The sequence below is a fragment of the Cyprinodon tularosa genome, unplaced genomic scaffold, assembly GCF_016077235.1.
Source record: "Cyprinodon tularosa strain WSP-4 unplaced genomic scaffold, ASM1607723v1 ctg160, whole genome shotgun sequence".
NCBI classification, from domain to species: domain Eukaryota; kingdom Metazoa; phylum Chordata; class Actinopteri; order Cyprinodontiformes; family Cyprinodontidae; genus Cyprinodon; species Cyprinodon tularosa.
Window position 1 is genome coordinate 243,299 of NW_024038438.1, and position 14,510 is coordinate 257,808.

General features: G+C 38.9%; 1 protein-coding gene across 1 annotated transcript in view; it reads right to left on the reverse strand.

The window, feature by feature from the left end:
- Positions 1-873: 873 nt before the first annotated feature.
- poc1b (POC1 centriolar protein B) overlaps positions 874-14,510 on the reverse strand; it is an 83,933-nt gene continuing 70,296 nt past the window's right edge. The window contains exons 11-12 of the mRNA XM_038280463.1: positions 3,173-3,412; positions 874-1,546 (exon numbers count right to left, since the gene is read on the reverse strand). Coding sequence (XP_038136391.1) covers positions 1,388-1,546; positions 3,173-3,412 — 399 coding nt within the window. The 3' untranslated portion in view covers positions 874-1,387. The remainder of the gene's footprint in view (positions 1,547-3,172; positions 3,413-14,510) is intronic.

The window sequence follows — 14,510 nt, forward strand, 5'->3', positions numbered from 1 at the left end:
ATGGATCAAGACATGAGGTGCCAGAGGTGCTCAATCAGATTTAGCTCTGGGGAACAGGCAGGCCACTCCATAGCTTCAATGCCTTCATCTTGCATGAACTGCTGATACGCTCCAGCCACATGAGGTCTAGTATCGTCCTGCATCAGGAAGAACCCAGGGCCGACCGCAGAAGCATATGCTCTTACAAGGGGTCTGAGGATCTCATCTTGGTACCTAATGTCAGTCATGCTACCTCTGGCGAGCACATGGAGGACTGTGTTGACCTCTAAAGAAATGCCACCCCACAACATCACTCACCCACTGCCAAACCTGTCATGTTGAAGGATGTTGAGAGGATGTAGAGAAATGCAATATTTGAAGTTAATAGCTGTAAACTGCTATCCGTTGGCTTGTGATTTTATTAGCTGATAGTGACTATTTCACAGTTTTCTTGCAACTGTAAAGTTAACATCTGGTTGTTGAATGTGAATGGTTTCATATTTCTAGTGTTTAAAATTTTTTGCTATTTTTTTTTCCAAGTTTCTTTTTTACAAATGTTTTATTCTCAACAGTCCGATCGGACCTAAAACCAATATAGAATATAGTAAAGAGGAAGGTGAAAGAGCAGACCCAGCAATGCAGTTGACCCTAGGGTCTCTATCAAAGCAACCTGGGCTTTAATTCAGTGTTTTAAAAGTCTCTCCTTTAACAACCCTAACTTTGGTTTCTCTTAAAGACTGTAAATCAGAAATAATTTAGGACTGCATTCAAAAATGGTAATATTGTATATTATAGGAATAATTTTATGCTTGACTGTAAACAATCTAAGTAAAGGGGGTTTGACAGAAATTACTCTTAAAAAAGTGAAATAAAGCATTTTATTTATCAATACATAAATAAAAATTGCAGTTGTTACATCTTAGGTGATATGTGCAGAGTTTAGTAGTTCTATAAATCAGAATTTTACATTAACAAATATACAAAAAATAAAAAATAAAAAAAAACAACAACATATATTTCTAAAGCAGGAAACTGCTAAAACATCCATTTATTTTAGAGGAACCAAATTTAAATGCTTGGAATAAGAGGTGATGCAGCAGATGGCCTGTTTTCACAGCAGGTTATACCGCTTCATATCTGCGCAGCCGCAGATAAATTGCTGCTGGCTGTAATGCTGAATATCAGTCAGAGGTGACCAAAGACACAAAAGAAACATGTTGGTGACCCACACACACACTGAGATGCACAATAAATCACTCTGACTTCTGCCAGATTCCTGATTAACCCACTGACCCAAGATGTAGACCACCACGGTGTTTCATGCGCACACACACAACAGTACAAGTTCTTAACAGTCATAAAGCAGAGAATATCCCCGTGTTTGTGCCTCAGAGGGAGGGTGCCAGCTTTAAGTGAAATTAGCAGGGGACTCATCTGTCCCTTTGCTTTCCATCCTGTGCCTCTCTCCTGGTGCCTGCATGTCCTTCAGGATCTGAGATTGATACTGGAGACACTCCTTCATCTTGTCCTCTGTTAGGGTGAGACGCTCTTCAAGCACAGAAACAGTCTGCAAGGAGAACGAGGGGGGTGGGGTGAGGGATGGTGGCAGTAATTATGCAGCCGTCACAGAATAATTACAGAGCAGAAGGAAGTTGGATGGCCTAGAATCAGTCTAGTCATTGTTCTGGAAAATGAAGTAAAAGCTAGAGATGCAGAAGAGACCGAGGAGGCCATGTTTACGACTTTATTTTCTCATTTACCTTAGCCAAAACTACTCACAATGAGACTACATACTGGAATAAGAAAATTAAAGTCAGGAGTCTCTTGATTGCAGTTTAATTTCAGCTATGTTCTGGGGACCTCAAAGGGTTGTTAAAAAACATGAATAAAGAATTAGAACAATGAAGACTCAGCTAGAAGAGCGAGGTGCGCGAGAACGCTGGGATCCTTTTTCCCCCTGGATCCCTGCTCTTTTTTGCCCTCTTGTCCCTCTGTTGTGGCACAAACTTGCCCCCATTTCCTCACCTCCTTGGCCGTATCTAGAACCACAGCTAGATCGTGGTTTTCCCTCTTGCGTTGTGGCATGGTATATATAAGAGAGCGCAGACCACGGTTCAATATTGGGCATAAATCAAACATATCTGCGACAAGCTCACCACGACACACTGCTACAGGAGTATAGTCCTTTAGAGTTAGTTAGCATTTTGATTTTCACCGAGACCTGGCTTAATCCTGCCATTCCAGACAAATCTATGGAGTTCCCCAGAGCTTTTTAGATCTCATGTTGGAAACTGAAGAAAATTGCAAAGCGGTAAGTCTAATGCGTTGAAACCACCCCCTTAAACTGAAAGACTGGGCAAGGAATGCTTTATTAACTGAAGCAAACAAGAGGCCAATCCAGCTCTGGAGGAGCTAAAGAAATCTCCAGCCAAAGCATGAAATCCTGTCGGCAGCACAAAATGGACCTGCCTTTTTTTGAAGTGTGACTTAAAGAAAGCAGTTTGCCAGATTTCATGTATGGGACAAAGCAAACATGATCATTATAGTCAGGTGAGAGCTACTGTATGTGAAGTAAAGCTGGATTATGCTATTTACTGAGACCTGGCTCATCGCAGCCACCACAGAAAAATCTACTGAGTCCCCCAATCTTTTTAGACAGTAGTTCCTATTCCGTGGAGTGATAGCAGCCAAAAAATGCTCCTAATACATACCAAGGTCTGACATAGGATGTACTAAAATGATTGAAATAGTCCAACAAAACACTATCATAAGTTTTCTAGCTCAAAAACCTTTGATTATTTGCATCCCGGACTTTTTCTCCTGTACTTTATCCGGAAAAAAACCCCCCAAAAAACAAAAGAAAGCATCACATAACTTTGAGGTTTACCTTTACTCAGTTCTTTGTTAGTGTTTTGCATCAAATCCTTAGGAATTACATGGTTGTTGTTCAAACATGACAAAATAAAGTTAAAGAGGTATGAATTAATGAACTAATATGAAGAAAAGACATCAATTCAAGTGATGATGAAAGCTTAGGCAGCTAGATCAAGCAGCACTTCGCTTGATTTGTTTCAACTCCATCAATCAAACCAAATCAAGTGAGAAATGACTAAAACTATTCCAAACAACAATGAGAGTTCAAAGGACAGACAGAAAATTTGCTCTTCGAAGCTAAAGCATCCTCATAGCTGACCTGCGTGAGAACATCCAGCTGTTGAACAATGTGCTGCAGGGTGAAATCCAGACTTGATGGATGACCTGAGAGGACCTCCAGTGGGTGGTTCTGTGCCGTGTCCTCTTCTTTCCTCCTTCCTCTTCCTGCACCGTCTGAGCCGCTCTGGTTCCCAGAATTTGACCCTGCCCAGTTGGTACTTTCACCCCCGGTCCACTCTTCTACTTTTGAACCACTGTCATGAAGTGCCAGGAAATCTGTCTGTGTGTGCGACAAAAAAGAAACCGTTTAGTGGCTGGACACTACTGAACTCAGCTATCATCGAGTTAGCTAACTTATAACCCATAATACAGTGCAGCTGAATACTTTGTATTCAGAAATCACAATAAGGATATTTATATGAGGACACAAAACAGCTTTATGAAAAACACTAGAAAACAAACTTAAGAGGACTGTTTCGTACAGTTTGTTGCTAATAATTGTAGGACCAGGGTAGGACCTCAAATCAAATGTCTTTACTGTTTTTTACCACAGTGGTTTCAGAATAAAAATATCGTTGGGGTTTTACTATCAAAGCATTTATAAAACTAATCACATTTCATATGTTCCTAAAGGGTTCAGCCCTTTTGTCAAACAAAAATCACCCAGTTGGGATTTGTAAGTAATGCAGGCAAGTTTTTTTAATCTGTATACCTTCAGAAATAGGATGTGACTCGGTCTACCAGCTGCGTAGTTCATGTTATGAGATGCCTCAATCAATTCACCCCCCAAAATCCAGCTGTTAACCCTTAGATGAACAACCTACCATTACCTACACTTTTCCACAGATAATTGGAAGGCCTAATCTGCCTAAAAGTATTTTTTTATAAGGGACACCTGAAATATGAATATATTATAACTTTTCATTTAAAAAATTTTATAGAATAGAAAGATCAGTTCTCAAAAAAGGGACTACAATACATCCATCTGCTGTTTTTCTAGGAATCCCTTTTTCTTCTTTTCTAGGGTAGTAGCTCAGTCTGTCCTCTTAAGCCAGAAGATAAGATGGACGGAGGATCTATTTTACTGAATGTCTGTTAGGTTTTAACAAAACAGAAAGATAAAATCTCACACAAACCTTTAATTAGGATCTCAGGAAATTGTAAAACTTTATGTTTAACAGGTGAAAGTCAAACCAGGACTGGAACACAGTATCCTGAGGGCAAATCACATTTCCTATTGTTAACATGCCACCCTTTGGGTAAAGCCAATTAGAGTATGGATTAAAAGCCTTTGAAAGAAGCCAGTTTGCCATCGGTCAATGTTAAATCAATGTTTTGTCAGTGACCAAATGCACACGAGATTTCAAATAGGTGTAACTAAATCAATCACATCATTCTCATAGAACATTTGCATCACCATCCAGGTGGTGATGGCTAGGTCATACATCTGCACCCAAGCAGCGGGTTTCTCTTTAAGAGGAGCTTTCTGAAAAGTTGGGACAATGCCGCTGGTTCTCAATAAAGTCTAAATACTTCCCTGGTGTAAGTTAAGAGGCTTTAACGGCTCTGGTGGACTGTTTGAAAGTCCAGATGTTCAGAAAGTTGCACTGTTTTGCCTTTATTTGTGCACCTATATAGACATACAGCAAGGTCTGGAAAAACATCCAGGTTTTAATGTGCTATACTCTGGGTAATAACTAGTTACTCGGTTACATTAGCTTACATTTCTATTTGAAAAAATTAACAAAATACTTTTAGCAGTTTTAGACTTTTTTCACTTTTACTCAAGTGAGAATATCATGAGTTATCTATACTCTTGAGTAAAATTTCAAGGCACTCTACTCATTTTGAGTAATTCACTCAATAAAAAACAAGCTTGTTAAAAAAAAAAAAAAAAGAATCAACAGAGACACAAACCTACAGCTTATACTCAAATTAGACTTTGTTTTTTACTCAAGCTTCATGGATTTCAGGTTCTTTTCTATCTGCTGATCAAGCAGGGTAATATCGAGATCAATAAAAATTCAGTATACAGTTTACAGTCTTGTTGATGCACTGAACTTACCCTATTTCAACCTATTTTAACACTTTAAGTATTGATAAGTCTTATCAGCCCGGCCAAGCCAGACTGAATTACACGGAGCTGGATTCAGTCTGGTAAACCGCCATTAACCAATCACGGTTTGGGACTTTATGATGCATCACTCTCAGCGCCTTTCTGCTAGCACAACAGCAAGATGGCAACAGCAACGAAGCAATGTTTTAATGATGGCCTTTCTAATGTCTAAAGTTAGAATTATGCAACTTTAAAACCTCAACAATAGATATCTTTAGTGTCATTTCATAAAAAAAAGGATGTGTTTTCTATTTTCGGCTTGGCATGTTCCACGGACCAAAATAAAATACAAAAAACAGAGCGCGTTGGTTGGAGTCACATCCGTAGTTATCTGATTGGTTCTAATCTCATGAGGGTGACCCTGTTAGACCCGTCTTTGTATTCCAGCTTTATTTGCTCTTAGCGAGACTGATAAGACGAGTATACGTTGTATCACCTGGCCCGGTTAATGTCTTATAACAAAATAAACTTGTTTCTTCCACCAGAAATAGGTATTGTCTAATTGATCTATATTATTACTTTATCATTGTTTGAAACACCAATATATTTATCTTTTTAACACTGAATAATTTCTAGAGTAGTAAATCTAATGTAAACAGGGCAGTATCTAAGTAACTGAGTAGCCTTTTTTTTCTCTTACTTCAGCGACAGCTTCAATCATTACATTTTACTTTTACTTCAGTAAAAATGCGAAGAAGTAGTGCTACTCTTACACGAGTAAAATTTTTGGGTACTCCACCCACCTTTGGCCACAAATAGTTGCGAAGTTGGAAAAACATGGTTCCTGCTTTGCCCTGGAGCAGACTCTGAGTCTGTTGTAATTTACTGGACTGGAGAGAGCTGATGTCTTATTTTGCTAGAACACACAAAAATAAGTTTATCTAATCCATTTTTCTATAACACTTTCTTCAGAAACACTGAGGTGATTTATTGCATAGAGAAGTAAATTACTTCAAACCATATTATATTTTACCTAAACTTTTCTGAGCACCTAAGAAAATGGGATTTTCTTAATAAGAAATAAAAACTAACAACCTCACAGCTGATTTACCACAAAGACAACTGCAGGTTTTATTGTAGGACATGAAGATATTAAATAGTCCCTCTTTAACAGCATTTCTCATAAAACTTAAATGCCTTGCAACTATTTTCAGGTAAAAAAAAAGCAATTTTTCATAGTTTTTTTTTTTTTGCTTTGTTAGGAATTTTACTTTAGTAAGGCATATTAAAATAAACGACAAAATGAGGGATCCTTTTTCACCACCTGAAGGAGGGACACAGAGAAAAATCTTTTTTTTATCCAACTAGAGTGTCTTGTTAAGGAATGCAACTTGAACTTTCCCAAGTATCATCATGCTGTAGACAAATTCCAAACATCTAATAAAGAAATAATGAAGGACATAATTTAAATTTTTTTTATTTAAAAGAAAATCTGAAAAGAATTGCCACATATAATGTTCGTGCCTCCTTTCTGATCATTACATTTACAGAGCTCAGATGAGGGGCTGGGCTTCACCTCAGAAAGCTCAGACCAAAATCTATGCAGAGAGAATCTGCCAAAAGTGCACATGCATAATAAACATAAGAGCAGTTTTATTTTAAAACACATGCATGTAAACTATTCTTCAGGTAGATTTTGAATTTTTTATGCATGGCATTAAGATTTAATTACCATATATCACATGCCAATCACATGGACCTGATTCTATGAACTAATGTCAACTTCTGTCGCTTTGAGGGAGAAACCAACCTGACAGAGTAAAAACTACCTGTGATCGGCTACTTTTCGGGGAATCTCGTCTCCTTAGACAGCGCTGTTTATTCCCTAGTTGCAGCTAGTGACGTAAGCAGAGCACCTTCACGCTAATCAGTGTCATATAAAAGGGTAAAATTCAGACTTTATATCTAACATCCAGCAAACTGATTAGAAAGATAAATGTTTGTGTTTAGCTGTAGAGGATAGTTCATTCAAGCCTCGCTTTCAGCAATGTAAATAGTGAAGCTAACTTTAGCTTAGCTCATAAAAGGTTCACAATCTAACATGAATCAAAAATCAACTTTTTGAAAAACATAAAAAAAAAGGTTTTAAATGTTTGAATCAGTAAAACCCAGCTATTTTTAATAAGAATCAAATGAATGAACTTTAAAGTAAGGTTATAAGCTGATGATCTGCAGAAACTAAGCCAAAGTTGGGCAATAGTAGTGATCTCTAATGGCACATCAGGAGGAACAGAAGGAGAAATTATTGAGAGATATGTCTGACGGATGGGAAAGAAAGAAAGGATGGGGAGGAGGAGGCTGTCACACATTCCTGACCTAATGCATGGAGCAATCGATTCCGGCTTGCTTCCTGCATGTTGTCCTCACTTCAAAGAGAGATTTTTAAGGAGGCAGTAAATGAAGGCTGATGGAGGGAGGAGAAGAAGGCAGGAGGAATGTGTTTAAAGAAAGAAGAAGGAGGAGGGAAGTCTCCACTTAAGTGAGAAAGAAGAGAACAAAGCTGTCAGTGTGGCAAACGGTATACTTTGCTATCCGGGTTCATTTCTTTTTCCTTTCTTCTCTTCATCTTTCAACCCCCCCCCCCCTTCCCCTTTCCTCTTCTTCTCCTCTTGGCCACATCTGGCCAACATCTGCTCTGCTCATTTGTGCTCAGCAGATCCAGACCTCTGTACCGCCTCCCTCCCTCCTTCTGCCAGGAAGTTCGGGTGTAATCAAACGTTTAAGAGGCAAGCCACCCCAGCTGGGTTTTCGTGTCAATCAGCACACATAGACACACACAGAGTGTTCAAACACATGTAGACGCCCTGTTTGTGTAGTATTAAACAAACACATGTGCAAATTGGTCACAACTGTACAACTAACAACTTCTTGCAAAATGAATCCAACTGTATAGTCCATTGGGTACCAAACGCAAGCAACGAGGATAAAACGGATGTGAAGCACCATGGGAGCACACAGATGCAAACTGATACTTTTGGGGACCTCTCTACACCCATCAAAAACTACTTGAGCTCAAACTCAACAGAACTCAACCCTGACATTGTAGACAAACCCCTACAATTTAGGGACGATAAAACTGTGCCTGCAAGGCTCTGCAGGAAGTCCCGGGTCACGGTATGCTGTAATTGCATTTAGTCGTGGCAGGAATGTCGTGTTGGCGTGCTGCAAGTCAGGTTTCAAATGCAAAGGTGGGTGGCTGGGGGTTGGAATTACCTGCTGTAATTACAAAGGGGCAGTGGGAGTGTTGCTTTAACATGAAAATAGTGAAACACAGAAAGTGCCAGTTGTCAAATAAATAAATAAGACACAAAGAAGCTTGACTGAATCAGTTCTGTAAGTTATCAGGAAGCAACCTGAACAAAACTCTAATACAAATAAGTTGTTGCTGGCTCCATTCCAAATAGATGCACAGTTGTACAACTGCACATCTTTGACCCTGAACCCCAGCAAGGATGCAACAAGCAGTTATGACTTATAAAATTCTTGCCTATTCCTGCAGGGTTAATTTAGAGAGAGCGCCAGATTTACATGTATTGACACCAATATCAAGTTTTGTATGTCATTTACACCATTATTAATTATGAAGGCATAGAAATACATAGCTAATACAAAGGCAGCAAAACACTGGATCTGTGGTAAGACTGTTTTTTTACTTTTTATTGTAAACTTGACACTTTTCTCTAATATGTGACTTCACACTGCATGAAAAGTGGGATTTTCGTCAATATACGGCACTGTAGATTGTCGTGGAACTTCAGGTTAGCGGCAGTTTACGGCAATTTGCAGGCCTTGCCGTAAACTCCCGTAAATTGTCAGAAATTGACGTGGAATTTCTTAGGCAGTGTTCCCCCCATGCCTCCCCGCCATGGAATTCTAGGGGAGGCTTTAACATGTAAATGAACATGCTGTGAGCTATACAAATGCAAACCAGGGTTGCAGGGGGGGTTTTACCCCCCCTGCAACCCTGGGTAAGAAAATCTCTGATACAAAGAGATCAGGTATAGCCCCTTACATTTTAGCTTGAATTGATTTATTTAATTAAAGTATAGAGACCAAAACAGATCTTTAGCTGACAGAGCAATACATTTAGAGCAGTAATTATTTTTTTTTTAATTTGCATTTAAGATAAAAAATAAAATGTTGTCTGTCAATATGCTCAATTCACAATTACTTAAGTGGAAAAGTTTCAAGAAATGATTCTGAGATGATTCACTTTATAACATGGCGCATTATCCTGTTGGAAGTAGCCATCAGAAGATTGGTACACTGTGGTCATAAGGTCATAGGTCAGCATGCTAAATTGGTTTTAAGTGGCCCAAAGTGTGGCAATAAATATCCTCCAAATAGATGGTAGAAATAGATCAGGCCCAGTATAGCCTAATTATAGACTCTTACATTTTAGCTTGAATTGATTTATTTAATTAAAGTACGCTAGATTACTGTGTATGCAAATGTTATGTAAAAGAAAATACACATAATAATTTACTTCAAAAATTAGTTTTAATCAGAATCAGTTGGCTGTAATGGTTAATTTTTTTTTTTAGATTTCCACTTTTTTTTTTTTTTTGTTATTGAATATATAAGAAAACAATAACAATCTCAAACAACAAGTCAATAACAAATATTTCAATACAAGAAGAAATATCACAACTCCTGCTTTTGAAAAATAAAATTAAATGCACAGGCTGGAACAAAGTATAAAATAAAATAAATAAAAATAAATAAAATAATAATAGGGTTTAAAGTAAATTAATCAGTGGGGACTACCAACTGAAATTCTTCAATTAACTCAAACAATTTAATTGCATTTAAATTCTGCATCTTTCTCAGACATCTTTTGAAAAGGGAAAGTTCATTTTTGAGAGCAGAGATTGAGAGGGAGCATTTTGCATAGCGACATTTATGGATATAATACTTTGTTACAATTATTAGAATATTGATTAAAAATTCCAAATTTTTTTTCTTTAATGGACCGAATTGAATGTTTTGCCAGGAAATAAAATCTAAATTTATTGTTTTAGAAGACAGAAAGGTTCGAAGTTGATCCCATAAGTTTAATACTTCTTTACATTCATAAAAAAGATGTTTAGTTGTTTCCAATTGAGTTGTACAAAAGCCACAATTCTCAACATTAAACTTAAATCTCTCTCTTAAAAACTCATTTGAAGGATATATGTTATTTATTATTTTAAATTGTAATTCTTTATATTTACGAGGAATTGGGAATTTCAAATAATTTGTCCTAATTTTGACTATCATAGATTTCTTAAAATTTTGTTAGAGAGCTGTGCTTTTTGATCTTCCTGGGTACATATTATTTATAGAATATTGATTCAAAAACTTGTTGTTGCATTTATTATCTCTAATGTCCACCTGCTCAAATTCAATCTTATGGAGACAAACAATTGCAATTGCAAACAATTTATAGGTGCATTACCGCCACCTTCCAGAATGGAGCGACGCAAGCTCTTCTCGCGAGTCCTTCCGTATAACAATGACGTCGTATGTGATTGGAGGAGCCTGATGAGCCTTCGGCCCCATCGTCCAATCACGTGTGAGCTTTTGTGCACTACGACTTCTCGCGAGACCAGCATATTAGCAGACATGTTTGTGTTACTACACTTAGAAGAACTTCATCTCCATTTACCGTGTTTGTATTTTGTTGTTACGTGAACAATGGCTGCACGACGTCTCGCGTTCAACTCGCCTCCTACTGCTCTTAGTCCACAACTTTCGGCCAGCCCGCAGACTGACGAGAAGAAACTGCTGATTGCTATCAGCGGACTGTCTCGTCAGCTTGCCCAACATACTGCCGACATGAATGAACGCCTCACTCAGCTGGAGAATTCGATGCGCTCCAGGTTGTAGTCCATAGAGGACAAGATGGCGGCTCTGCAGTCGAGCAACTTTGCAGGATATACGAACTCGAGGAAGAGAAGACGGGTGAACAACGCCACGCTAGCGGTAAATATATGTTCGATTACCGGTAGCTATGCTTAAAGCAGCCTAGCTTAGCTAGGCAAGCTAAAGACAACCTAGCCTAGCTAGGTAAGCTAAAAGCAGCCTAGCCTAAAGCTTTATTAAAGTGTATTTTTTGTGATTCACAGGAAGCAATATGCCGTCTTAACAACTCGGAAACTAATTGCAGGCGCTATGAACCGGAGCAGGGGTAAGGTTTAAAGAATATGCGGTAAAAGGACATGGATACGGATGGATACCGACCATAGCTGTACTTTTTTTTTTTTTTTCACAGACTACAGTCGCCTCACAATGAGGCGGTGACCTCCTATTTGCTCGGATTTGCACGATGTTGATAAAGACGACATTGTGTGTAAGTGACTTGTTTTAATGTTTTCTCCTTCCTTGTTACTGTGACTTGCGTTTGATTTTTTTTTTTATTCATACCACTCTCATTTAATTGTTTTCCAGCTGCCTGTAAGACGTATTATGAGACGGTATGCAGGAGCTTCAGATACACGCTGCTAGCCAGCACGCTGCGTGCGGAGGCCGCCAGGCTATCTGCTCGGAGTCGGGCCAGAAGAAAGAGAGTAAGACTTTATTTGGTGACTATTTTTCAGGTGCATTGATAGATGTGTTGTGTCCATATGCAGTGCGCTGATTCATTGTTTTTTTTTCAGCTGCTGAAGGCGAGGCAGAGTGTGCTATCAGATGAGGAAGTGGAACTCTGTAAGTCCGCCACCGTCGACCTCATGTCCGACGAAGAAGATGGCGTCGTCGGCGGTGTCTCTGGATGGATTGTACGGTCGCCGCCATTTCGTAGGCCGGATCTCACTGAACTCTGTGTTAAGCTGCAGTCCCGGTTAGAAGCGATGCCGAAGTACAGGGCCACGCACAGTAGGCGTCTGCACATCGGACCTGCCTCGGAGGGAATGCTGCCTGTTACCTCCAACCCCGAGGAAGCAAACGGACCGTTCACGGAGTTGTAATTTTTAGATACGCATGTGTTTGGATACGCGTTGTATATAGTTGGGTGTGTTTTAATAAAGCTCTTTCTTTGCATAAACAGCTTCCTGGCAAATCTTCATTTCCTGTATAAATTCATTCATGTCCTTGATGGTAGCATAATAATTGTGTAGTAGTGTAGGATAACATAAATACACAGCATATGAATGAATAAATATATGAATGAATAAATATATGAATATATATATATATGAATGAATAAATATATATATGAATAAATATATATGTAAATATATATATATATGCCAACCAATCACGAGCGACTTTACTTGTTTAAAAGGAAGCGGTTCCGTCCAATACTCAGTAAGAAAATTAAAGCCTGGCGTGGCCACGTGTGGTTTTGCTGCCAATCACGAGCAATTTCACTTGTTTGAGAATAGTGGTTTCAGCCAATACTGAGAAGGTTATTCAAGCCAGACCTGGCCAGCCGCGCGGGTTTGCTGCATTCATATGCTACTAGGGCCATTAGTACAGCTGATCACTCTCCACATACGTCAGAGTCCGTTTCCGACAATTTGTGGCACGACAAACGCGGACAAGCACGGGTTGCAAATTGTCGGAAACTGACGAAAATCAGGCAGATCTGCGGGAGTTTACGGGGACGAAAATCTCACTTTTCATGCAGTGTCATATGTTCTGTAAAATGTGACCAAGGTCTAGTATCCATCACCAAACCAACACTTGTTAAAAGCCAATCAGTGATGCCTTGATGCTGGTGAAATCTGGACTGCAGTAGCATTACCTAAAATGGAATCGCTGTGTGCATGTCCATATTAGAACCTTAACAGCGTTCGAGATGTTTTTATGATCAAAAGGGCTTCAACCAGCCTTGCCTCGATGCCTAAATTAAATCACAAATGTAAGATCAAAAACACAATTTCCATAAGTGTCAGTTTAAGCTGAAAGCTGGAGTAGCTCTTTGATGTGAGGAGCTTCTTTAATTTAGGGTCTCCTCTCACTACCTCTTGGGTTAACCTAATGCCTTTCACATGAAATATGAACAGTTTTGAGGTTACCAATGCAAATCCGTTATGGTGCATTATGTTATTTATAACAGGACAATATAAATATATGTACAATGCAGCAATTTGCTTATAATCTCTAAAAATTTAAATTGTTGGATGATTACGACTAAAACTGTTTGGTAAACACTCAAAACAAAGACAAAAAAAGAACAAAATTAACACTTCGAGGGTCTACTCAGCACATCCACTCAAGAAAACAGGCCATTTGTAGTGCATTTGTAGTGCTTACATCTTTATTATATGAAATATAGTAAGTCCTTCTTTTCTGTTTAATTTTTGTAAAAAAAACGCCTAATTTAGATATTTAGTTATTGCACAATGTCATGCTATAAGCAATTATATTAAATTTGAAAACTCGTAGATGCAGATTTGCTCCACAATCTAGACCCCCAGGCACATCACATCAACATGTGGTGCCCCCACAACTGTGCTTAGCATAAAGACCCCATTAGCCCCACACATATTTTCCTCATGTGGGGAGCCCAGAAAGACCACATTGGGAAGGATCACTGGTATAGCTATGAAGTGGCAGCCTACTCGTTAGGGTATTGCGCTTGGATCCCTGAGGTTCTGAGTTCAAGCCCCACTCCCACAGACTGCCACTCTGGGTCCCTGAGCAAGACCCTTAACCCCCACACTGCTCCCCGGGCGCCGTACAATGACAGCCCATTGCTTCCCAAAGGGATGTTTTAAATGCAGAGAGAGAATTTCATTCTTGTGACAATTTAATGATAATAAAGTTGAATTCTATTGTTCCATTCATTCAGGCGAAGCCTACTTTAGCCTAGTTGAGTTAAGTGTTTCAGAAGCTATTTCAAAACCAGATTTCCACAAAACAGCCTGTCTGGAACATTCTCTCCGAGCCTACCTGAGTAACTCAGAGTTCCCAGACTTGGTGAACCAGGAGACCAACAAAGGATACACCTAGCCTCCAGGCTAACTCATCTGAACCCAGACCCTCCAATACAGTCAGGGCTAAGTTTTCCTGAACTTTGGAGATTCCTCACCTTTCCAAATCAACAGGGGTTACAAGTTTGGCAATGTTCGAGAAAGAGTTTCCAGCAAAACTATTTGGGTTTATGTTGATTTCTAATAATTTCCTATGTTTTTTTTTTGATCCAAGTAAGAAGACCGGAGTTAATAGTACCAGTATGATAGGCAGAGATGGCAAAAGTACTGACTTTCCGTACTTGAGTAAAAGTACAGATACTTGTGTTAAAAAATACTCTGATAAAAGTGGAAGTACTGATTAA